General features: G+C 40.5%; 1 protein-coding gene across 1 annotated transcript in view; it reads right to left on the reverse strand.

The window, feature by feature from the left end:
- Positions 1-3,263: 3,263 nt before the first annotated feature.
- SPAG1 (sperm associated antigen 1) overlaps positions 3,264-24,490 on the reverse strand; it is an 87,934-nt gene continuing 66,707 nt past the window's right edge. Inside the window, exons 13-19 of the mRNA XM_011931959.1 lie at positions 23,997-24,149; positions 19,097-19,263; positions 13,528-13,660; positions 11,603-11,729; positions 5,752-5,916; positions 4,378-4,749; positions 3,264-4,262 (exon numbers count right to left, since the gene is read on the reverse strand). Of these exons, the coding sequence (XP_011787349.1) occupies positions 4,131-4,262; positions 4,378-4,749; positions 5,752-5,916; positions 11,603-11,729; positions 13,528-13,660; positions 19,097-19,263; positions 23,997-24,149 (1,249 nt within the window). The 3' untranslated portion in view covers positions 3,264-4,130. The remainder of the gene's footprint in view (positions 4,263-4,377; positions 4,750-5,751; positions 5,917-11,602; positions 11,730-13,527; positions 13,661-19,096; positions 19,264-23,996; positions 24,150-24,490) is intronic.

Raw genomic sequence — 24,490 nt, forward strand, 5'->3', positions numbered from 1 at the left:
CACGGTGGGCGGATCATGAGGTCAGGAGATCGAGACCATCCTGGGTAACATGGTGAAACCCGGTCTCTACTAAAAAATACAAAAAATTATCCAGGCGTGGTGGCGGGTGCCTGTACTCCCAGCTACTCGGGAGGCTGAGGCAGGAGAATGGCGTGAACCCAGGAGGCGGAGCTTGCAGTAAGCCAAGATTGTGCCACTGCACTCCAGCCTGGGCGACAGAGCGAGACTCTGTCTCAAAAAAAAAAAGGCTGCTGGGTTTGATCAAGGATGTTGAGAGGAGTTTTAATTCGATAGTGATGGGAGGCAGAAGCCAAAATTCCTTCAAAAAAGGAATCAATGAGAGGTGGAGAAAATGGAGAATGATTTTTCATTTTGTCTTGTAAACAAAGTTATCCAGTTTTGAAAGCAATGGTATAAGGAAAGGTGGAAGGTTGAGAAGGACTTTTCTTTAGGTGAGGAATAGCTACATAGGTTTATAGGCTGAGAGGATGGCAGCAATGAAAAGGGAGATATGAAAGTATTATTCTCAGAGGAGAGACCTAGAAGAAAAGGGAGGGATAAGATTGGGGTCAGCATTAGAAAGGAGGGGTACGACTACTTTCAGAGAGGAACAGTTGGAGGCAGAGGATCTGGTGATGAGTCAAGAGGAGTGGAAGCTGATTGGAGCAGTCCTGTGAGATGGTCCATTACTTCAGTTAAGATCAGGAGCCTGAGGGTGACCATGGGAGCATGTGGTAACAACTCCAGAGGCCAGACATTAAGAGGCTGGACATAGGAGGTGTGGAATCCTGCATTCAAGATCTGCACACAGGGAACTTTCACATTGCCCAAGAGCCAGAAATAGTAATGACATTAGTCTCTTAAAAGTGTGCAATTTAGGAAGTAATTTCATGTTATTTTGCAACAAATCTATCATCCCAGATGATATTTACCTAACATTCAAAAATAAGCAAACTTAAGCCCAGAGTGATTGTGATTTGCTCGGATGTTTTACACCTAGTAAATAATTGTCACACAGTTTTAATTCAAGGGCTTTTCGTTTCTTTCCTTTCCTTTTCTAACATTTTGTCTTTCACCCTTTTTGTCTAGAAACTTTGTTCATAAAGTCCCTAAGGCATGAGTTAAGCTCTGATGATTAAATAACCCACACTCTGTATAGAATTACTTTTGAGACTTTTCTCCTTCCAGATACACAATTTACAGCAAACCAATTATAACAAGTGCTGACACTCCACTAAAATACTTTAGGTAATATATGTACCCACAAATATAATTATAAAATTACTAAGCATCATTCATTCAGTGAATAACTTACTGAATCTATTATGCCAGGCATTTTGCTGAGCACTGTGGGAAACAGAACTGAACCAGATATTTTATGTCAGACAAGTAAACTCAAAAACACCAAAACAATGTGGGTAAGACATCCTGTGCAAACACAGTTAATCTTGGGTGAGTGTTCCATGTTTGTGTAATGAAATGTCTGCCAGGATGAAATACTAGATGTGGGGACTGAGAGCAAGGGAAGTTTAGAAGCCCAGGTTTCTTAGGCCAGTGTGTGAATGCTGGTACCTTTTGTGGAACTATGGGATAAGTGAAGTCTGAGTTTCAGGGAACAGAGAGTTCCATTTAGGGCATGTGTAGTTACAGTATCTGAGACATCTGTGTAGAGATGAACAGTTTGAAGTTGGCTTTACAGGTCGAAGCTCAGGAAAGATTTAAAGGCTGAAGAAAGAAGAGATACAGAAGCAGACTGAGAGGTTAAGTGTTTGGGTATAGTACAAACAATAAAAATCTCAGTGGCTTAACAAAAAAAGCATAAGCTTGTTCATTCTGTGTGTCCAATGTGGACTGGCAGAATCCTGCTTCAAACCAGCATTCAAAGAACCAGGCTGACCGAGCCAGTCATCTTGTAACTGCACTGACTGCAACAGGAAGCCTTGTCACTGTAGCAAGGGAAAAGATCAGGGAGGGTTTGGGGCCAGATCTTGCATACTTTGGCTCAGAAGTGACACATCACTTTTACCTAAACCCTACTGGCAGAAGTGGTCATGTGGCCCCAACCAATTACAAAGAGGCTGAAAAGTACAATCTTGTGTATGCCCAGAAGGGGAAGAAAACCAGGTCTTAGTTAAGAGTAGAATGCCAGAGTATAATTAAAATTGTGATATTTTCGGCCATTTTATACGCAGCATGCAGTTTTCTGTTCTATCCAGCTGTCACACAAGCCACATGTTCCAGTAATATTAAGATTCATGCAGTTCTCTGAACATGCCAAGTAACTTCACACTTTCATTCAACCTGCACCTTCAATACGCACTTTGATACCCTTGCATCTCGTTTCCTCTGCCTGGCACGTCCTTTTCTCTTATCCATACGACATACTCAAGCTGTGGAAGAACTGTGCCCCATAAGAAACCTTTCCTAACCCTCTCTCAGGCAGGCCTGGGCATTCCTCTTGCTCTGTGTTACCACTATAAATACCAAAATTGCCAGTTTACATTCACTGATCTGCTTTTACTCATCTGTAGCTGTTAAGGAATTAAGGACCTGAACCATTAGTCCATTCACATATTTAATATTTTCCATTACACAGCACAGAGTATATGAACTCAAAAGATAGACTGCCCAGGTTTGGATCTTGGAGAGCACTTGCAACATTTGTAAATCCTCATTAATTTATACAACCTTCTGTTCCATTGTTTCCTCATCTGTAGCAGAGTTACGAAGATTAAATTAGACAATGTGTGATAAATGACACACAGTGCCTACCTAGCACAAAGCTCAACAAAATCACCTACAGTTATTAATGTCACTGTGTCAGGCACCAAAAGAGAAAATTCCCTTATGTCTCTAAAGTTAATTTCAAGTTGCTATGTATAGGAAAAGAGTGGTCCCATTTCTGTAAGTAAACTCCATACATAGGATACGTTTCTAACAATCCACCATTTACTTTTATAAAAATTCAGTCACATTAAAAAGGAGAAATTTTGTTTGACGACTAAAGTCCCATTACAGATTTTTCACTTATGAACAAAGAAAGCAGTTTCAAAGAAAAATGGCACAGTTTGAAAGATACTGTTTACCCATTACCCAAGATGAGTTAAAATATTCGGTAACTATAAAAGATTAGATAAAATAATAACGAATATGGAAATAGTAAACGTGATACTAACTTTTATCTTCACTTCTAAGTGAATGAGAAAATGCTCCAGAAAGGGGGAACACACTCTAAACCACAGCAATAAATGACAGTACACTTATGGAGATTGAAATTCCTTCACTTTGACCCAGTCAACAAAGGAGCTTTCAACATATATGAGTTCTTCATGTTCTTTTACAGTAAAGGAATAAATACAGTCATAAAAGCAGAAAAAAAAGGGGGGAAGGGGGACATTCAAATATTTGGTAAAATATGGAGGTAATAATTCAGATATAAATGCAGGCTTAGTTTGCTTTAATACAGTGGTTGGTTTTTTGCTTATATAAGCAATATATAAAGGAAAGTAGCTTTTTAAAATCTAGTAAAAAGTGGTAGAAATTTTTGGCAATTTTTGTTCTTACCTATTAGGCAATGTTTCCATATTAGAAAAAATAAATTCCTCTTATAGCTCTAAATATTTCATTTCTTGTTATAGACTTCAATGTTGCATTTCATTTTAACTGACTGCAATCCACAAGTACTAGTACAAAATGGGATTTATGTGTATCTTAGCAGGATATGTGATATAATAATCACTATTAATGACTTCCACTTTTAAAAAAGCCTGTTAAAGAAATTCATTTCTATCAAACTTAAGAGGACTCCTTCATAGCCCAAAGAAATGCAACTTAACTCAAAATTTTAACAAGTAATTAAAACAATATGTATATTATAAATTAAAATGTATTTTTAACAAGTTTCAAATATACTTATTTGGCTCTGGTACATAAGAAAATATTTACAACTAATAAAAAGCAGATTGTAGAATATACATGTTCTATGTAGGAAAATAAGTAAAATGTTTTATAGTGCAGACCAAAAGATCTTTTCTAGGCCAGGTTTTATCCATGCAACTCTGTTACAATACCATCTCATTAACATGCCTGGAACACGTACTACATGCATGGAAGAAATCTAATTACTTGATTTAAAGCTCATACTGCCTTTTTAGGGCTTGTATATCTTCTAAAGTAAAATGGTTGTTTGGTGTGTCTGAAAGGTCCTTAAACAGCTGTTCAATTAGCTCCTCTTGGCCCTTGCTAATTAGTGTCAACATCATCTAAAAGAAGCAAAAAAAGAAAAAAAAAAAAAACTATGTTAGCATAAGTAATATTTTTAAGTTAAAAAAACCCTAATAAGACCAATCTCTATTAATAAAATACTTAGCCACTTACCTTAAACCTTTCTGCTTTACTCAGATATAAAAGATGCTGATATACCAGTGAGGGATCTTTTTCAATAAGATTATTTTTCAGAGACTGAATGAGGAGGAGGAATGTATCCCCTTCAAGTTTGTTACTTAACAACATCGGCAAATCTTTTGGTGCAGTGATGGCTAAAAGATGTGCACAGGCTTCTTTATCCTTCCTGGTACTGAGAGCATTTATAATCTGACCAAATTCATAGGCATTATTAGGCTTGGCTATCGGAAGTTTCTCAGGGTCTTCTGGTGACCCACTGCTTTTGTCTCCCTTCTCAGAAGCAAGGCATCCCGTGGAGACCTCCCCTGTGGGTCTTCCAGGCTCCTCCTCATTGCCTTCATTCACCTTCATGAGGTAAAAAAAACGCATTGTGACACTGAACCACAATCACCACACATACCCTAAGTACGTCTGTCAGAATGAGAATTGAAAACTACAAGTAGACTGTATTGTAGTCCAGTTCCAAGTGAAAAATTGGTAATAATTTTTTTTAGGAAGAGAAGTTTTAGGGTATAAGATCCAATTCATAAAAGTTTTAAAAAATTATTTGACATTGAAACTATGACAACAAAATTTAATTTTTAGACCTTCCCATAAATACAATTGTTGTATAAATGCCTATATCAGTTTTATCTCCTTTTCACAATAAATTTTAACAGAGAAATTAGCTTACATTGCTCAATTATCCTAAAACAGTTTTTTCTTCCTTCCTTAAAGAGAGAAAAAAAAAAAACCTTCCTAGTTTCTCTTACATATTAGCCTCTTACTCTTAGTGGAAATGTGAGACTATAAATGGGGTATTAGCATTCATGAATGTACAGGGATTCACAGCCTAACATTCTTCCCTAATATTAGAGAAAAACATTTTAGTTATCTGAATCACAAAGGCAGTTTGATCCTGAGGTAGTTCGAGATCTCTGATGAGGCAGTCATATTTCAGAGTGCTAAAAAGGTCTGAATCAAATCTGAAAAACCTCTATGAGGTGAGGTTTTCAGGGCCCCTGTAACAAAATCAGTCCCGTCAGGATTCTCCAGGTCTACCCTGAATCAAAGTCAGTGGCCGTTGGTTCCCAGTGTACTCTGGAGTGGGAGTAGTACAGATGGAGGCCAAAGAAAGGAAGAACTGCAGTAACGCAGAGATTCCCAGTACCATCCATGGACCCACGTTGGGAAATACAATGGCTATCATTGCAAAGGAGACGTTTTGTTGCTGGTTAAAATTTTGTCACTGATCATCAGAATAAAAATAAAAAATCAAAAATGTTTTAGAACTCATAGGAACATGACCTTAGAATCCAGTCTAAGGTCCCCAAAAGAGTACTTTAAAAGATAATCAAATACAAATACCTCTTGAATCTCAATTTTCCTTCTCTCCTTTTCTTTGTTGAATGATGCTGTCTTATCCTTAAGATTAAGGAGTCTAGTTACCTCTTCCAGTTCCATCTTTGCCTCAGTAATACTTGAGTCTAGTAGGAGAACTTTATTGAGATCATTTAAGCTTTTCTGATAATTCTGTAAGTAGGAAGACAAGAGAAAATAACTTTCATAAATAGAAGGAGCCTAGAGTAACCTGAGTGGGAGTGGGGTTGATGAAGTGAGTTGTGCAGTATCTCTGCAGGGTCCACATTAATACCACTCTTATAAAGTGAGCCTAAGGGGTGAGTATGCAGCTGAAATATTATAACCCATAATACAGTGAACATCTACTATAAGAGAAAAAGCACAGGATCTGGAGTTAGAAAACGCAAGTTAAATTCTGTATCACCACAACCTTCCCAGTCCCTGACACATTAAGCACTTGTTGCTTGCTGAATGAATGAATGACAGAATGAACTCATTCTTGTATTAGCACCTACTAGCAATGAAACTTAAACAAGATCCTACTTAACCTTTCTGGGCTTCAGTCTTCTCATCTTTAACATAAGGGGAACAAAAGCTCTATTCAAATTTTTACAAGGCTGTACCAAGAAATAAATGAATAAATAATAAGTGGCTTAAACCTATAAAGGACTACACAAATGGTAGTTATTGTAATACTTTTGTTCCATAAAATCCTTCCAGGTTGTTTATTCTTTGAAATTGGCTAGAGTCAACATTTAATCTTCCATGAGTCACACAATACATTGAAGAAGTTGAGGGGAAAGAAAGGGATTTAACAAGACATGGCCACTGAATCTAGTAGCAGAGACAGATGCCCCAAAGTCAGTCTGCTGTGACAAGCTGTGTTCTAAACTACAGACTAGACCCATGTTTTGAATAAACCAAACTGTGAAGAGGCAAAGAACTGCAAGGATGTGTAACCTCTTTAAGTATTCATGACACATCAGTAACAGCATGCACAAGAGGCTGAGCACAGATAAGCTGAGCTAGTGATTATGTGACATTCCTGGGGCGTAGCTGTAATCCCACATGCCTTTCCCCTCCCCCACAGCAACACACCAGAGCAAGAGGGATCTATTTAAAGGGATAACCTTAAATCTGCTCTAATTTATAAAAGTAAATTATAACAAATCTCCAGATACCACTGTCCTACACCAGCACTGCAACCTACTAGGAGGGGAAAATGACACTGTATTTATATCCTAAGTGTTCTAGGCAGGGAGCCATACCTGAAAGGCAAGGGAGTGGAGCAGGAGGGCAAGCTGAGGAAGTAATAAAAGCTAATTCTTACCATTTTAAGCATTTTACAAGTATTACTTTACTCTCCCAACAGCCCTATAAATATTACCTTTTATTGTTCCCATTTTAAAAATGAAGAATGGGATGGTCACGACAGCAATGACCAGAAAGTGGATGATTACACAGTGTGGAGCTCAAGGGAAAGGACTGGAAATAGAGACCTGTGAGCCACAGCCTTGGAAATGGAAGCTCAACACCCTAGGAGTCAGTGGGATCATTTTCATGAATCCAGAAAGTCTCTGCAAAGAGCAGCCTGACTGGAAGAGACATAAGAAAACAAAAAATGCATATTGACAAGTGTTAGCACTGCAGACAAGCATGAAGAGAGGGTAGAATGGCAGCAAGGGCGTAGACAGAATTGGGCAAGGAGGCAGCTAAGAGGGGGCCAGGCTCATTCACTCACAGATGGTCTCTGAGCATGACCATGTGCCAGGAGCTACGAGGACCACGGACAAGACGAGGAAGGACAGACTTAGGCCTTGCATTTTTGGAAGCTTACGTCCTATGAGGGGAAGCAATTAAAAACATGTAAACAAATGAATAAATAATTACAGACTGTCATTGATGCCATGAAGAAAACTAAAGGTGGAGATGGATACTAACAAGAGAGCCTCCTTTTTCTACAGTTACAGGTGTCAGAGAAGTCAAGACCTGAAGAGAACCCAGCCATGCAGTGTAGAGGGAAGAGCAGAGCTCATACAAACAGAAAGTGTGTCCCAGCACATTGGGAGGCCGAGGTGGGTGGATCACCTGAGGCCAAGAGTTCGAGACCAGCCTGACCAACAAAGCTAAACCCCGTCTCTACTAAACATACAAAAATTAGCCAGGCGTGGTGGTGTATGTCTGTAGTCCCAGCTACTCGGGAGGCTGAGACAGGAGAATCACTTGAACTCGGGAGGTAGAGGTTGCAGTGAGCCAAGATCATGCCACTGCATTCCAGCCTGAGTGACAGAGCAAGACTCTGTCTCAAAAATAAACAACAAACAATAACAACAAAAAAACAGAAAATGTGGCTTTGACAAGAAAGGCAATAAAAGTTGCTAACAACCTCATTAGGCCTTTAAAAAGGGATATATTATGATCACATGTTTGTGATAATATTTACCATTAATAGTTTTGCTGAAACCATAAAAGCAATAGTTATTTTATGATATTCTTTTTGATATTTGTATTGATACATAACAATTGTATGTATCATCCTCTATAGCATCCTCTTTTGGGTGGATCTTGCAGCATCCTCTATTGGGTGTAAATTCCCTAAGTAGGCATCATGTCTTTATTCACCTTTATACTCCTAACACGTAGCACATAATTGGCACTATTGTAAATAAAAGCAAAATGTTCAGTGATCTTTTCTTACAAAGAATAGCTATACATTAAAGAAAGCTCTTATTTTTCAAAGCTAGCACCATTAAAAATAACTATTAAAGTCAGAAAACAAACAGAAGATCTGAGAAAAGCATAGTGTTGAGCTGGGAGCTAAAGGCAGGGCACCTACCACCGTGAGCCCCTGTGCCACTTCCTCATTGCAGTCACACTGGGCAAACAGGCCTGGGCGTGAGTTCTGACACATTCTATAAGCAGTTGTGGCCTTTGAGGATCCTGAAATTAGGCCAAGCATGGTGACTCACATCTGTAATCCTAGCATTTTGAGAGGCCAAAGTGGGAGGATTGCTTGAGGCCAGGAGTTTAACACCAACCCTGGCCAACATAGTGAGACCCTGTCTCTCTCAAACATTTTTTAAAATTCTGAAATTCACCTGGCACATACCTCAAATTACTGGACAACAAATCAAGCTGTAAGCTACCAGCCTCATAATCTGGTGGGATAGGATTACTCAAAGTTGGGATTATTTTTTACATCATAATACAATTTCTAGAATTCATTCCAAGGAAATAGAAAAGTCCAGTGAAGTATTAATGATGATACCCACACAAATTAAAGTCCAGTCTTTCATTAGGGTGCAGCTTCTGACCTTTAGTCAGCTCACCAGGTTCAGAAAGTCAGGCAGCCACTAAGAGGTAAACATGCTCCAAGAGTTTGGCCATCTGTAAACTCATAAGTCATATAAATCCTCATTTACCAAATCTACTAAGCTCAAAGAGGTGAGTACATTTCAAGGAGTCTCTTTTAATTTGTGATGCCATACACCATCTAGGAAATTTTTTTATAAGTGAGTGTGTTGCTAACCAAAAAAAAGAGGGCCAGCAGGGAGGCATGTGTTAGGGTCACATGGACACTGTGTGGCTCTGTCAGCATGGGGCGGGGGTCACAGGGCAGCACGGGGGTCCTGGCAGGACATGCAGGCATGACTGCACTACAGCCAGAGTGGATCTATGATCTGGAAAAGCTGGCCATTCAGTGCACCTGGGTGGTCCTCATTTGCTATCCTATGCAACATGACTGCTCTTCTCCCTGCAGAACCTAGATAGTTCCCTTTTCAGTGATGGGCACGGAATTGAAACAACTCTCTCAGACTAAATCAGTCAAAACAATCCTCTCCCCACTCCCAAGCTGCCCTGGTCCTGAATGCTCCCCACTATCACACCACTGCCCTCAGCCACCCAGCCAGAACCTGGGAGGCATCCCCTTCATCACTTCCCCTAGACATTTGACTGCTATGTCCTGTCAACTTTACCATCAACCCATGAATTGGCCCTTTCCCTTCTGTTATGGGCTGAACTATGTCCCCACAGAAATTCCTGTGTTGAAGTTCTAACCTCCAGTACCTCAAAATGTAACCATATTTGGAGACAGGGCCTTTAAAGAGGTAATCGAGTTAAAATCAGTAGGCCCCACCTAGTCCAAGATGACTGTGTCTTTGTAAAAAGAGAAGATTTGGGCACACACACACACACAGAGGGAAGGCCACATGGAGACCCAGGAAGAGGACAGCATCTGTGAGCCAGAGACATAGGCCTCTGAAGAGAGCACACCTATTAACACCGTATGCTGAGACTTCGCACTTCCAGAATAGATTTCTGTGGTTCAGGCCACCCGGTCTGTGGTGCTTTGTTATAGCAGCCACAGCAGCTAACATACTTCTCCCTTTCCTTGGACATTACTTTCCTTCAGGTACCTGCTTCTCACCTTGGTGATCTCTCACTTGCCTTCCTCCTCATCCTGGGCCCCTCTGATCAACCTTCCATGAGGTCCCCAAATCTGATCCATTACACCACCATTTACCCTGCTCTGGAGGCTCTGCCACCTTCAGAATTAAGTCCAGCCTTCTGAACATGGCCTACCAAGCCCCTCAGGATCTGACCATCTCCCTCTATCCCCACTCCTAGTCGCATCTGGCCTCCAGCTGTACAGTTTGTAAACAAGTCCATCCATTAAAAATGTGCACAAGAATGTCACAGCAGCTTTATTCCTAACAGCCCCAAACTGGAAACAACCTAAGTGTTATCAACTGGTGAATATATATATAAATTGTGATATATTCATACAACACAGTCATAAAAAGGAACAGTTCCTGATACCCACACAGTATAAACAAATATCAGGTTATGCTGAAAGAAGCCAAACAGTAGAGTCCATTCTATATGATTTATGGTAATGTCCAAAAGAATCAAAACTAATCTATAGTGGTAGAAATCAGATGAATGGCTGCCTGAGGGTAGGGGCGGAGGGAGGGAGATTTGTTTTACAGGGGCACAGAGAACTTTCTAGAAAGATGAAAATGTTATTTTTAATTTTTAGCACACAGCACCTTCGGAAGAAAATGTTCTTTATCTTGATTGGGATATTGGCTACAAGAGGATATGCACATACCAAAAGTCAATGACCTGCATACTTACAATGTATGACCTTCATCATATTACACCTTAATAAAATTGAGTTTTAAGAAAATTATTTCAGGAAATACTATTTTCCAGTATGTTCTGGTTTTTCTTTGTGATGTTATTTTCTATAAATATGAACACTCATTCATCAGGATTTCCATGCAGAAGAATCTGCATGAAGAAAAGTGTAATTACACAATGTCCACTTTCTTCTAAACTAATGGTATGGTTTTCTTAGAGAAGAATGGCATTCTACAGACTTACACTGACCATCAGCTGGTTTAAGGCCCAGATCACTATAAGCTTTCAAGTCACTGACGTGTCTCTCTCAACTTTTGCTGGGTCACCCATCTTCCATTCTGATGCCTTCCCCACCCAACCTCCAACACCAATCCTTGCTGGAGGAACCAGCAGCATTACCACTAGCTTTTGGTAATTCAGTACCAAACCTTCCTGTATCTTAAAATGAACCTACTAACAATATTCCTCAGAAAACTAGAGAATAAATCATCATTTTGGAGCTGGAAGGAATCTTAGAAGCAATCTAGTTTCGCATTATGGTTAGGGGTGAAATCTGAGGCCTCTATCAAGGTTTTAGAACTGGTTAGTACAGTTCTAGGATTAAATCCAAGAATAATCTCAATCCCATCCCAAGATCTGGAGATTTATCCTTTGAAAACCACTTGATTTGTTCAGAACTGAAGTTTATGCATTAAAATGAAGATTTCCTCACCTTGAGTCCTTTATGAGCCAGAGCTCGTCTATAGCAGGCTTTCACGTTCCCATCATCTAGCTGAAGTGCCTGATCACAGTCCTGCTTTGCTTCTTCAAACTGGCACAGCTTCAAGTAACAGAGAGCTCTGGCATAATGCAACGGAACTCAGTATTATGAAAGGTAAAGATTGGATATCTATAAGTTTAGATAGCTAAGAAAAATCAGAAAATACCTGAATATGTCTGTTTCTATACCACTGCGGTTTCCATTGAAACTTAACATTTAATTATATGGCACTGGGGATACAACTGCAAACAAAATACAGTCACAGCCCTCAAGGAGGATGCAATCAAGTGGAAGAGACCATTAAAACAAGTGAACACAGTAAAATCTGTGCAAAGTACTCTGGGAGCACACGGCTGAGAACTACATCAGATTCAGTGGGGCTGAGACAAGGCGCAGAGCAGGCAGGCAAGGAATAAGTGACATTTAAGTCAAAATCTAGAGTATGAAGTTAAGAATTATCCAGTGTAAACGCACTGGGTTGAAAGAGTTCAGACAGAGGTAGCAGGGAGTGGAGGCCAAGGACACAGCGAGTACACAGACCTGCGGTGGGAGAGAATATGGTGTTCTTGAAGAATTAAGAAGAGTTCCATATGGCTAGAATGCAGGGATGAGGCGCAAGAGCAGGCAGGCCAGATCATGAAGGGCACTGGAAGTCATGGCAAGGAGGCTGAGCTTTATAAACTGAGCTTAATGGAAGTCCGATGAAGGGTTTTTAATAGGGGCTGACACGTTTGCCATGTTTGAGACAGTCCCTCTGGCTACAGCTTGGAGAATGAGATGATGGAACAAAGCTATGCAAGGACACCAAGACGGTGCTGTGGACATTTAGGAGAGGAAAGTGGCCCAGAGCAAGGGAATGACAGGAGGGTGGTGGCAAGGAGACAGGGTCACGCTGAAGATGGATTTGGGATTTAGAAGGTAGGAGCATCTGAGCTTGCTGACTGGAAGAGGGAGGTCGGGGACAATATCCAGCCCTCAGTGCAGAAGAGACGGGGAGCACTTCGGTCTGGAACGCAGAAGACAGAGATTTGGGAGACATCATTGTAAGGCAGTAAGTGGACCTGGGGAGAGGATGCAATGGCCTCTAGAGTATGTAGAAAGGAAAAAGGATCTAGACCCTCAGAACTATGAGAATTCTAGGGAAAGAAAAGCCTACAGAGGGAGAGGGAGAGGAAGAGAACCTGGCAATGAGCTGCCTGCCTCCTCCTCTGCAGCCAAGAGGAGGAGGAGTCTTCACAGAAAACTGAGTGGCCAATAATGCCCAATCCTACAGAGGCTGAACAGGAGAAGGGCAGAAAAACATCTGTTGGATTTAGTGACATCTTTTGGATTTAGTGACATCTTTTGTCCAATATTCTATCACCATATTCTATATAGGTATCTTTTACCACGTGGTAAAGATGGCACCTGAGCAACAATCTGCCCATTCCTGCTGCACACTATCAATGACGCTGGTGCCTTCCCACAGCACTTCAGAAGGAAAAGGGCATTCTCCGTAAGACACTATTTTGAGAGGTCATTGATTCCTGCTCCTCCCACACTGGACAATGCCCAGGCCCAGCTAGCTGCAACGAGGCCGGCAAGCCAGGAAATGCTGAATCAGAGTTGCACAAGCCAAAACAGCCATGGTCGCTTTTGGGAACCTGGTGGCACATACTATGTCAGACCTCCCATCCCGCCCACACCTCAGGCTTCCAGTCTCTGTAGAACTCCCGCAGTCTCATTTCTTTCAGAAACCCTTGGTTAGGACAGCTTGCTATAGAAATTCCTAGAACCATCACAAAAACTTTGGCAATTATTTGTGTTAATAAGTTACTTAAAATATTTTTAATCAAAACTATTAACATAAGAAATATATAAAGTTACAAAGAACTTGCCTGTTTGTATATATGGCACATTCCTTATTGTTAATCTTTAAGCATTCGCTGTATTTCCTGAGGGCGTCTTTATAGTTTTTGTCATTTACACATTGATTTCCTTCTTCCTTAAGGGCTTTAAATGTTTTTTCATCTATAGAACAAAAAAAACAAAAAAGAGGAAGTATTTGTACAAGGACCTCTATGAAACCTTAAGTAGAGCTGTAAGTAAATCCTCTATTGCAAATTAACTTGACCACACAGCATGCAGAGCAAAAATCCAAATGGAACAAAACTTTGTAGACAAATTAAAATGACAAATAGGCTATAAGTAAAAGTAATTATATAATTATGATACGATTATTTTCTAATTAGAAAATAAGATACAAATGCCGTGTGCGGTGGCTCACACCTGTAATCTCAGCACTTTGGGAGGCTGAGGCGGGCAGATCACCTGAGGTCAGGAGTTCAAGACCACCCTGACCAACATGGAGAAACCCCATCTTAATTAAAAATACAAAATTAGCCAGCGTAGTGGCACATGCCTGTAATCCCAGCTACTCAGGAGGCTGAGGCAGGAGAAGCGCTTGAACCTGGGAGGCGGAGGTTACGGTGAGCCAAGATCATGCCATTGCACTCTAGTCTGGGCAACAAGAGCGAAACCCCATCTCAAAAAAAAAAAAAAAGAGAAAAAAGAAAAAAATATAAGATATAAGTAATAATTTTGTCATGTTATCCATCTTGACATGCCATCTTTTCTCTACTAGGATTCTAAAGACAGTAACAGAGGCCAGAACCACCTTAGAGATGGAGAGAATTGAGCAAACAATCCTAACAGGGCTCAGGTGACTATATGACAAGAGGCAGAGTCTCCACTAAGGCTGCACATGTGAACTAGCAACCCTCAGTGTTTTCTGTCATCTCCATCTATGCTGCCTCACACAGCGCTTTTACAGTGGTACAGGGGCACTTCAGACCTCTGGTTAAGCTTGGATATGACAGAACCTGTCCATGAAATGGGATACAAATATCCACAGTGTTCTGCTTGGCAACTATTTTGTGAATAGTGAACACTCCTCTTAAAGCCTGAAGTGAACATCTATCCACCACCCCAAATTTCCTTGGGAAATCATATCTCTTTCATTCTCTGCTCCTTTGGTTTAAGTGAAGCAAACCTCACTCCAGCCCTAACCTTTGGGATAATCATTTTATTAATCAGCACATCAGTCCTATGGCCATAGTAATCCAATTGTTCAGGGATGGGTCTGTAAGAGCTGATAAAATGTTTTGAAAGATTCTTGTAAAATAATTCTTGTTATTTCCTGTGGAATTTAAGGCTCAAAAGAGGAGCTATTTTGCCATCTTGTGATAAAAAGGGATGGTGTAAGAATGGGGCCATCAGAGCAAGTAAGAGGCCAAGATGGAGAACTAGAATCTCTGAGTCCTGAATCCAGCCATCCCTGCAACCACTCCATCTGTGGACTTGTCCATAGTAAGTGCCCATAAACAGTTTTTTGCTTACTTGAGGCATTATAAGTTGGGCTTTCTGTTATCTGCAATCAGAGTCTGAACTGCTCATTACCAGAATTACAGACTATCCCTATTATCTTGCCGTGAACATTGCTGACACCCTGCTCAGAATCTGTTTCTAGGACCTCAATATTCATTCAGCTATCACCCCTCTCCTATTCAGAGCACATGTTCAGGGAAGGCTGACCTCACGGGTCAAAACCCCAGGTCTAAGCCAGTCAGTGCGTGGGGCGTTTCCTCATCAAAGAGATTGGCTCAGGGATGGGCACATGGCCCAATTCAGATGAATAGAATAACAGATTAAAAAGCCTGGGCTTTGAGGAAATGTACTTCCTCATTCTTTTGGTGTTTTTTTTTTTTTTTGAGATGGAGTCCCACTCTGTGGCCCAGGCTGGAGTGCGGTGGCGCAATCTTGGCTCACTGCAAGCTCCGCCTCCCGGGTTCACGCCATTCTCCTGCCTCAGCCTCCCGAGTAGCTGGGACTACAGGCGCCCACCACCGTGCCCGGCTAGTTTTTGTGTTTTTAGTAGAGACAGGGTTTCACCGTGTTAGCCAGGATGGTCTCGATCTCCTGACCTCGGTGATCCTCCTGCCTTGGCCTCCCAAAGTGCTGGCATTACAGTTGTGAGCCACCAAGCCCGGGCTACTTCCTCATTCTTAGTGCCATCAAAAGCAATGGTTTCCCACTCTCTTTGGACATTGATATGCGCAGATGTAAAGCCTAAAACTGCTACAGTTCTATTGTTTCCTGCTACAGCCTAAGCCTTGATGAGCGCCTTGATGAGCTGAGCCTGATTTACAGCCTGTCTGGGCCCTTTCAGTGACATGAGCCAAGACCGTCCCTTACACTTTAAGTCAACAGATTTTCTGTTACTTACAACCAAGTTTTCAAACACACACAAAATATTAAAATTTTAAGTTTTAAACCTAGGTAATAAGTTTATCCTATAGAATAATCTGATATATAATAAAAATCCATAAATTAAACTTTTGGATTTTGCAATCTTAAAATCTTCTGATAGATAAATTTATTATTTTTTTATTTTTATTTTTTGAGATGGGGTCTGGCTCTGTCACCCAGGCTAGAGTGCAGTGGTGCAATCTCAGCTCACCGCAACCTCTGCCTCCTGGACCCAAGCCATCTTCTCACCTCAGACTCCTAAGTAGCTGGCTGGGACTACAGGCATGTGCCACCATGTCCAGCTAATTTTTGTATTTTTAGTAGAGACAGGGTTTTGCCATGTTGCCTAGGTTAGTCTCAAACTCCTGAGCTCCGGCAATCTGCCTGCCTCAGCCTCCCAAAGTGCTGGGATTACAGGCATGAGCCACCGCACCCAGCCAATTTTTTTTTTTTTTTTTGGTAGAAATGGGGGTCTTGCTTTGTTACACAGGCTGGTCTTGAACTCTTTGCCTCAAGCGATCCTCCTGCCATGGCCTCCCAAACTACTGGGATTACTGCCAAGAGCCACCATGCCCAGTCCCCTAAATTTGTAATGTAAACTCAGAATGTAAACAATAATCTTATTTGTCCCTCTGCACAAATTGTATAAAATGCTAGTTTACTTTTCATCTTTTATTTCAAATCACAGAATATTTCTGCCCATGTTTCATGTTTCAAAAGATCTCACACAGTCTAGGCTACTCATACCTGTTACCCCAGCACTTTCAGAGGTTGAGGCAGAAGGATGACTTGAGCCCAGGAATTCGAGACCAGCCTGGGCAACATAATGAGATCCTGTCTCTATAAAAAATACAAAATTAGCCAGACATGGTGGCACACACCTGTAGTCCCAGCGACTCAGAAGACTGAGGTGGGAAGACTGCCTGAACCCAGGAGGTTGAAGCTGCAGTGAGCCAAAATTGCACCACTGCACCCCAGCCTGGGCAACAGAGCAAGATCCTGTCTCAAAAAAAAAAAAAAAATTCTGACATAATAGGGTCAAATAGTACTTTCCCAATCCTGGTATATAAACCCTGAAATAGAATATTAGGGAAGATTTTGCTGAAAAATTTTCCTCAAGCTTTTATCCTCCAGTGTCTTTAAACCTTTGGTATCCATTCTCACTGTCGATCAGTAAACAAATCTGGACAGAAAAATTCAAACACAGTTGATTATACCTGTGCTATGGTGTGCTAACTCACAGCTGTAGATGCATTTTGTTAGTAAGAAGTAGCTCTTATTTACTGAGCAAATGCTTTGTGTCAGGCCCTATTAATAACGGGCTCTAGAAAACTACAGATCTCCATGATTTTCCTGGGACTGCTAGATCATCTACTTGGCAGACGTCCCCTGTCTGCTCTTTCTTGGCAGTAAAGAAAATGAGGGTTCAACACTATCTATCTGGACATCATGGCTCAGGAACCTCAGGGCATCTATAAAATGAAGCACAACTTGGGGACACATATGGAGTTTCTAAGCTTTGTGGGAGAAATGGGGCCTCAGCTGGCTTTAAAGCAGAAGGCAAGGGTGAAGTCACATTTATTAATGCTTACTTACTATGCTCAAAGTAATAATGTAGGCACTAAGGAATACAAATTTTTTAACAACTACGATAAAGGCAGAAGGAAGTACCTGCATTACACAGTCATTCATCACTCAACAATGGATACGTTCTGCGAAATTTGTCGTTAGGCAATTTTGCTGTTGTGCAAACATCATAGAGTGTGGCTACACAAACCTAGATGGTATATCCTACTACACATCCAGGCTCTATGGTGCAAGCTAATGCTCCTAGGCTACAAACCTGTAACAGCATGTTACTGTACTGAATACCGTGGGCAACTGTAACACAATGGTATTTGTGTATCTAAACACAGAAAAGGTATGGTAAGGGTATAGTACAGTAAAAACACAGTAAAGTTACAGTATTATAATCTTATGGGATCACTGTCATAGATGTGCTCCACTGTTGACTGGAATACCATTATGAGCACATGACTATATTTATGTTGTGGGGCTTTATTTTATTATTTTAACCATATCAGTCTTACTCTCTAGCCTCATCACATACAGGGTCTACTGTAGAGCTACATGTTATTTAACTTCTTTTTTTTTTTTTTTGAGACAGCGTTTCATTCTGTCACCCAGGCTGGAGTGCAGTGACACCATCACAGCTCACTGCAGCCTCAACCTTCCTGGGCTCAGGGGATCCTCCCACCTCAGCCTCCCAAGTAGTTGGGACTATACGCATACACAGTTGGCTAATTCTTATATTTTTTGTAAAGATAGGGTTTCGCCATGTTGCCCTGGCTGGTCTTGAACTCCTGGGCTCAAGTGATCCACCTGCCTCCCAAAGTGCTGGGATTACAGGAATGACCAACTGCACCTGGCCTTCTTTTTCTTATTAGTTATGTTAACAATGCTTAAGAGGTTACTACAGGTTTACACAGTCAGAATATAGTATTTTATATAGACATCTCCATTTATTTCTGAGAACCTCCTTGTGAGACATTTATTAATACATTTCCCTGCCTCAAACCATGCATGGTGGCTCATGCCTATAATCCCAGCACTTTGGGAGGCTGAGCCAGGAGAATCACTTTAGCCCTGGAGTTTGAGACCAGCCTGGGCAACATAGGGAGACTCCGTCTCTACAAAAAATTTAAAAATTAGCCGGGCATGTTGGTATGCACCTGTGGTTCCAGCTACTCAGTAGGCTGAGGCAGGAGTATTGCTTGAGCTTGGGAGGTTGAGACTGCAGTGAACCATGATTGCGCCACTGGACCCCACCCTGGGTGACAGAGCAGGACCCTGTCTCAAAACACAACAAAACAAAAAAGCCCTTTACATGTATACGAGTAGGACACAGGAGGTATACAGCAACTTCTTAAGACTATGTAGTTTTAAAGAGGGAGAACATAATTCCAGCACTTTGGGAGGCCAAGGCAGGCAGATCGTTTGAGGTCAGGAGTTTGAGACCAGCCAAAGAGGGAGAACAGGGACTTCACTTAAACCTAGGTCTGATTCTAGAATTAATGCTCTTATCTCTCTGCTTTACTGTGAAAGTACACACACAGCTCAAGGTAACCTTGAGAAGAAATGAGTGTAGGCGTCCCCCACCTGTGATGTCCTGCTGGTGATGGCTGCTGGAGTCTCCTGCTTGTTTTGAGATCATCTCTGTTGCCGGATGCCAAGCCTGCAGTGGCACAGAAGCAGGCACAGCAGGAATAGGTGACAGCTTCTCCCGCCAATTTGGTCCATCCAGCTCCATTAAAATTCTTGATAGCCTAAAGAGAAAATGAATTTTCTCTGTTGATCATTTAGTTTGCTTTTTATATTGCTGAAGGTCAGATTAAGAGTAAAATTTACAAATGCTATGCAAATGTGTACTTCCTTATAGAAAACATGCAATCCTGAGCATTTTCTGTCCACATAAACTGTTTTCAAAAATATTTTTACAAGTTATCATAAATGATGCAACTTAGACTATTTTTTAATCAAAACAAAAAATTAAGACATTTTTAATTTGTTAAAAAAATTTAATGTATACATAATAAAATTTTGTTTTTTGAGAAAGTTATAAATATGTTAATAAAACTAAAATTTAGGAGGCCTAGAAGAAATGTCTCCTGTAATATTTAAAATCATTACTAAATTGATAATGTGTTACTCTTGAGAATGATCAGAAGTATTTTAGAATTTCTATGCCCAAACTGTACATTATGATAACCACATTACCAACTACTGTGGTTGACAACAGGTGTACAACACTGGTTGCCGACACTGGTAAGGGCTCGCTGTCATGTGAATAATGCTTTTTCTCAAAACATTTACATGTGGTTAAGATACTCTTTCTTGCTCTGTATTTTTTTCATTTCTATAATTATCAGTTTATTCTTTCGTTTGTTTGTTTGTTTTGTTTTTGAGATGGAGTCTCACTCTGTCGCCCAGGCTGGAGAGCAGTGATACAATCTTGGCTCACTGCAACTTCTGCCTCCCAGGTTCAGGCAATTCTCCTACCTCAGCCCCCCAAGTAGTTGGGATTGCAGGCATGCGCTGCCAGGCCCAGTTAATTTTTGTATTTTTAGTAGAGACGGGGTTTTGCCATGTTGGCCAGTCTGGTCTCAAACTCCTGACCTCAGGTGATCTCAGCCTACCAAAGTGCTGAGATTACAGGCATGAGCCACCACACCCAGCCCCATCTATTCTCTTTTCATATGAATAAAGATGAAAAAATAAGATACTAGATTCTACTACAAGAGCTTTTTTATTAATGGTATTTACTGATGGCCATCATAAAATTTAGATTAATATCCTCAGTGATCACTTATTCATTATTTTAAACATACAGAATGTCATAATTAGATTTAAAAACAAAATAAAAAATTATGTCTTTTGAACACATCTGGTTAAAAAGAACTGCTTCATAAGACTGAACTGGTTTACTGGCAATTAGTTAGAATAAAGTCAAGTTAGTTAAATCTAGTCGCATATACTTTTTGTGTGAAAAACTTTTATATTTACATGTAGACAAATGTAATGCACATACTTTCCCTGTAGTTTCTTAAACTTAAATTTCCATAGTGATCTTTGGTTATAATAATTGAATCTTATGCTTTAAGGTAAAAAAAATTTTTAAATTACTGTATAACCACCCAGAATTGCAGAAGAAAAAGAAGTTTGAGAAAAAAGAATTTTCAAGCAAAACTTGTATTACCAGCAGAGAGGAAGGAAGAAGCAGCTGAAAAGAGATGATGTGTTGCCAGGGAATAAATAAGTATATGCAGGGAAATTTAACATATAAGATTCCTGGAGAGGAAGAGAGGAATATGGTTAATGGAAGACAGAAACAAATAAATACAGATGTTTAAATTAAAAAAAAAAAACAGCTGCTGCTGCTTAATTTTCCATAATGAACTGGAATAGATGGAAAAGCAAGCAGAAATATGGGATTCACAAATAAGAAATAGTGAAAATTTTTAAATAGATATTGTATATAAAAATATACATGGCAAAACCAAAGCCTCCTCATCAACAAAATATCAACAAGAACCATTCAATTAAAAAAAAGAGTCTTAAAAGTCAATTACTTTAAATGAACCTTCTTGAGTACATATAATAAATATAATACAGTCTTCAAAAAGTTAAACATAGTATTACCCAGCAATTCTACTCCTAGGCATATATGAAAAGGAACTGAAAGTAAGTATGCAAACAAAAATTTGTCCATCAATGTTCACAGCAGCACTGTTCACAATAGCCAAAAGGCGGAAATGACCCAAATGTTCATCAACCAGTGAATGGATAAACAAGATGTGATATGATATATACATGCATATAATGGAATGTTAGCCATAAAAAGCAATGAAGTACTGATCCATGCTATGCCGTGGATGAACCCTGAAGACATGCTAAGTGAAAGAAGCCCGACACAAATGCCATATATGATTCCATTTAGATGAAACATCAGAACAGATAAACCCATAGAGACAGAACACAGATTGTGGTTGCCAGGGGCTGGGGGAAAGGAAAATGGGGTGTGGCTGCTTACTGGGTACAGGGCTTCCTTTTGGGGTGGTGGAAATGTTTTGGAACTAGAAAGAAGTGATGACTGCCCAAGATGGTGAGTGTACAAAATGCCACTGCATTGTACACCTTAGTTAATTTTATGTACATGAATTCTACCTCAATTTTTTAGAAAAACCATAATGCAAAAAGGTCAGAAATGTCAGTAATCATGGTCTCTCAGACCCATTTCTCCCTTCAACCATTCAGCCTACTATTAATTAGACTTCCTAAAATACCTTTTCATCAGGCCCTCCTGTCTGCCAGATACTTCTGGTGTCTCCCCATTTTCCATTTCATGATAACTTCTAACACTGTGAGAAGATCTTACTTTCTCCAGCTCTACTTTGAAAACTACCAAGCCGAGGATGGGGCGAATTAAAAGCAACAAGCAATGCCCCAAAGCAAAGGAGTGAACCCTGTCTTCTCTGTTTGAAAATGCACTCATTTTTATTGAGGATGTCTACCGGACACAGACATAGGGGCAGTGCAGCAACGAAGATGAAAAAACACAATTTCTGACCTCAGGGAACACCTGCTAGAGCCACAGGAAAAGAATTTTACACAGAGAGACAGCAAACTTAAAAACAATATGGAAGCTGGGTAATACAAGAGGGCCCAGTGTTATGGGGGCACTGAGAAAGGAACCTAAGGCGCACCTATGGAGTAGGGAGACAGTAGATTAGGGAAAGTAGTTTCCTAAAGGAGGCAAGTCCTTTCCTGATAGATGAGAAGGAATTCAAAGACAAAAAGGAGAAAGGGCCTCCAGGCACATAAAAGGAAGCAGCAGATGGCGCCCTGTGGGGTGGCTGTGCAGGGCCAGGTGAGACTGCCTGATCAAGGCCAAGGAGGCTCAAGGTCAAGGAGACTGTGGGTGCCAGAGGTTCAGTCTCATCTCACCCCATCACAGATAATGGATGTATGTCCCTTTCTTCTAGGCAGGCTGGGATCAGACAGGTTCCCTGTGACTACCAAGAGAGCAGTTGTCAGCTCTGCCTATGTATCTTTCCAGCAGGGCTGGGACCACATGGGAAGGTAAGATCTGATTTTAAAACTTACCTTGAATTACCATTCCCATTTTTGACAATTTTGTTTAAGGTCTCTTCACATTCTCTCAGCATCCTTCAAAGCCCCCTCAAGTGCTCTCTCCACAAGTTCAGCCCATACAGACACAGGTGGCGTGGTCGCTCTGTGATCCCTTCCCCCAGCCTGGGGATAAACTGCTGTACACTGTTTCTACCCAGCTATATTCTAGTGTACTTAAAGACGGAGATCATGTCATTTTTTCCCTTTTTTTCTTTTTTGAGGGGAGCAGGCCGTGGTCCACTAGACCAGCACAGGATACAGTGTGACATATAAATATTTCAGATGTTACACTTTAAGCAAATGGGATCAGAAAATATCATACATAACTAGAAATGTTATCCAACTAGTAATTTTTCAAATTTCACTGGAAAGCAATTGATGAAGTCTGGAAGTTTTTACCTTCTCATTCTCATGCTGGGGGTAAATAGGTCATAATATAAATTAAATCCAAATTATTTGCTATTTCACCATTATAAATTACTACTCATCCTAGATCAGTGTCTATTTACAAGGGCATATGACAGAAATATCTGGCAGGCTCATGAAGATATCTGTTTTCCTCAGGAGAAACAACAGATATGTTTCCACTGTCAGATATGGCGCCAATGAACACCTGCAAATCCTGTGGGAGGAGAGGATTCAACACAGCAGTTTTCACCACATTTTTGGATCTTATTCTACAGCTAGTACTGATTGATTTACTTATTTAATTTTAATTTTTTTTTTTGAGATGGAATCTTGCTCTGTTGTCCAGGTTGGAATGCAGTGGTGTGATCTCAGCTTACTGCAGTCTCCACAGCCTGGGTTCAAGCAATTCTCCTGCCTCCTGAGTAGCTGGGATTATAGGCACCTGCCACTACACCCAGCTAATTTTTGTATTTTTAGTTGAGATGAGGTTTCGCCATGTTGGCCAGGCTGATCTCAAACTCCTGACCTCAAGTGATCTGCCCGCCTCGGCCTCCCAAAGTGCTAGGATTACAGGCATCAGCCACCGTACCCAGCTACTAGTACTGATTTTATGATATCCATGTAAATACCTTCTTATCACCACATATATTTAAGTAGCACATATGAGTTATATCCTGTGTTACTAAGACCAAAAAAAATATATATATATAGATTGAGCAGTAATAAATAGACCAGAAAACAAATACAAAGGCATTATAGAACAACTCAGAATGTATTAAGGGAGAGTCAGAAATTAAATTAAGGAAGAGAACCATTTGATGTAATGGAGTAAAAGAAGGCAATCACTGAGGAGATAAAAGTAACTGAGAACACAGCTATACTTTGACATGTTCTTGAAGGAGGGGAAGGGAAAAACCGTACAAAACAACTAGATTTTAGGTAGCTGCCTCAGATTAATTACCTGTTAACACTGTCATTTGCTAGCTGGAGTCCACAGTCTATCTGCAACACTGTTTTATAATCCACGTAAGCTTTCCCATACTGCTCTAGAGTTTCATAGGCCATTGCCCGCCGCAGAAGAGGTTTCATTGAGAATGGATGAAGTTCCAGAGCCCTAAAGAAGACAAAAATATTATATACCATTTGTTTTGAAAAATGGTCTTTCGTTTATACTTCAGTGAATAGATACTGCGTACTGAACTCTCAAATATGTACACATCCGAGACTTTGTCTTGGGAACCAGGCAACATGCCAGAAAGGCAAATCCAGAGTAAGACAGCAATCACATTTGTGTTCCTTTCTTTCAAACCAGTAGCAAAGCACTCTGCATTTACTCTTTCCCACTGAGGCGGGAGCTCCCTGGCAGCATGCCCTGGCATCCCCAGTCCCCTAACAGAGCAGCATGGCACAAGGCACAGAGCAGGGTTTCAACCGATTCTTGTCGTTGACAGATTA

The sequence above is a fragment of the Colobus angolensis genome, unplaced genomic scaffold (genome assembly GCF_000951035.1).
Source record: "Colobus angolensis palliatus isolate OR3802 unplaced genomic scaffold, Cang.pa_1.0 Scaffold121, whole genome shotgun sequence".
NCBI classification, from domain to species: Eukaryota; Metazoa; Chordata; class Mammalia; order Primates; family Cercopithecidae; genus Colobus; species Colobus angolensis.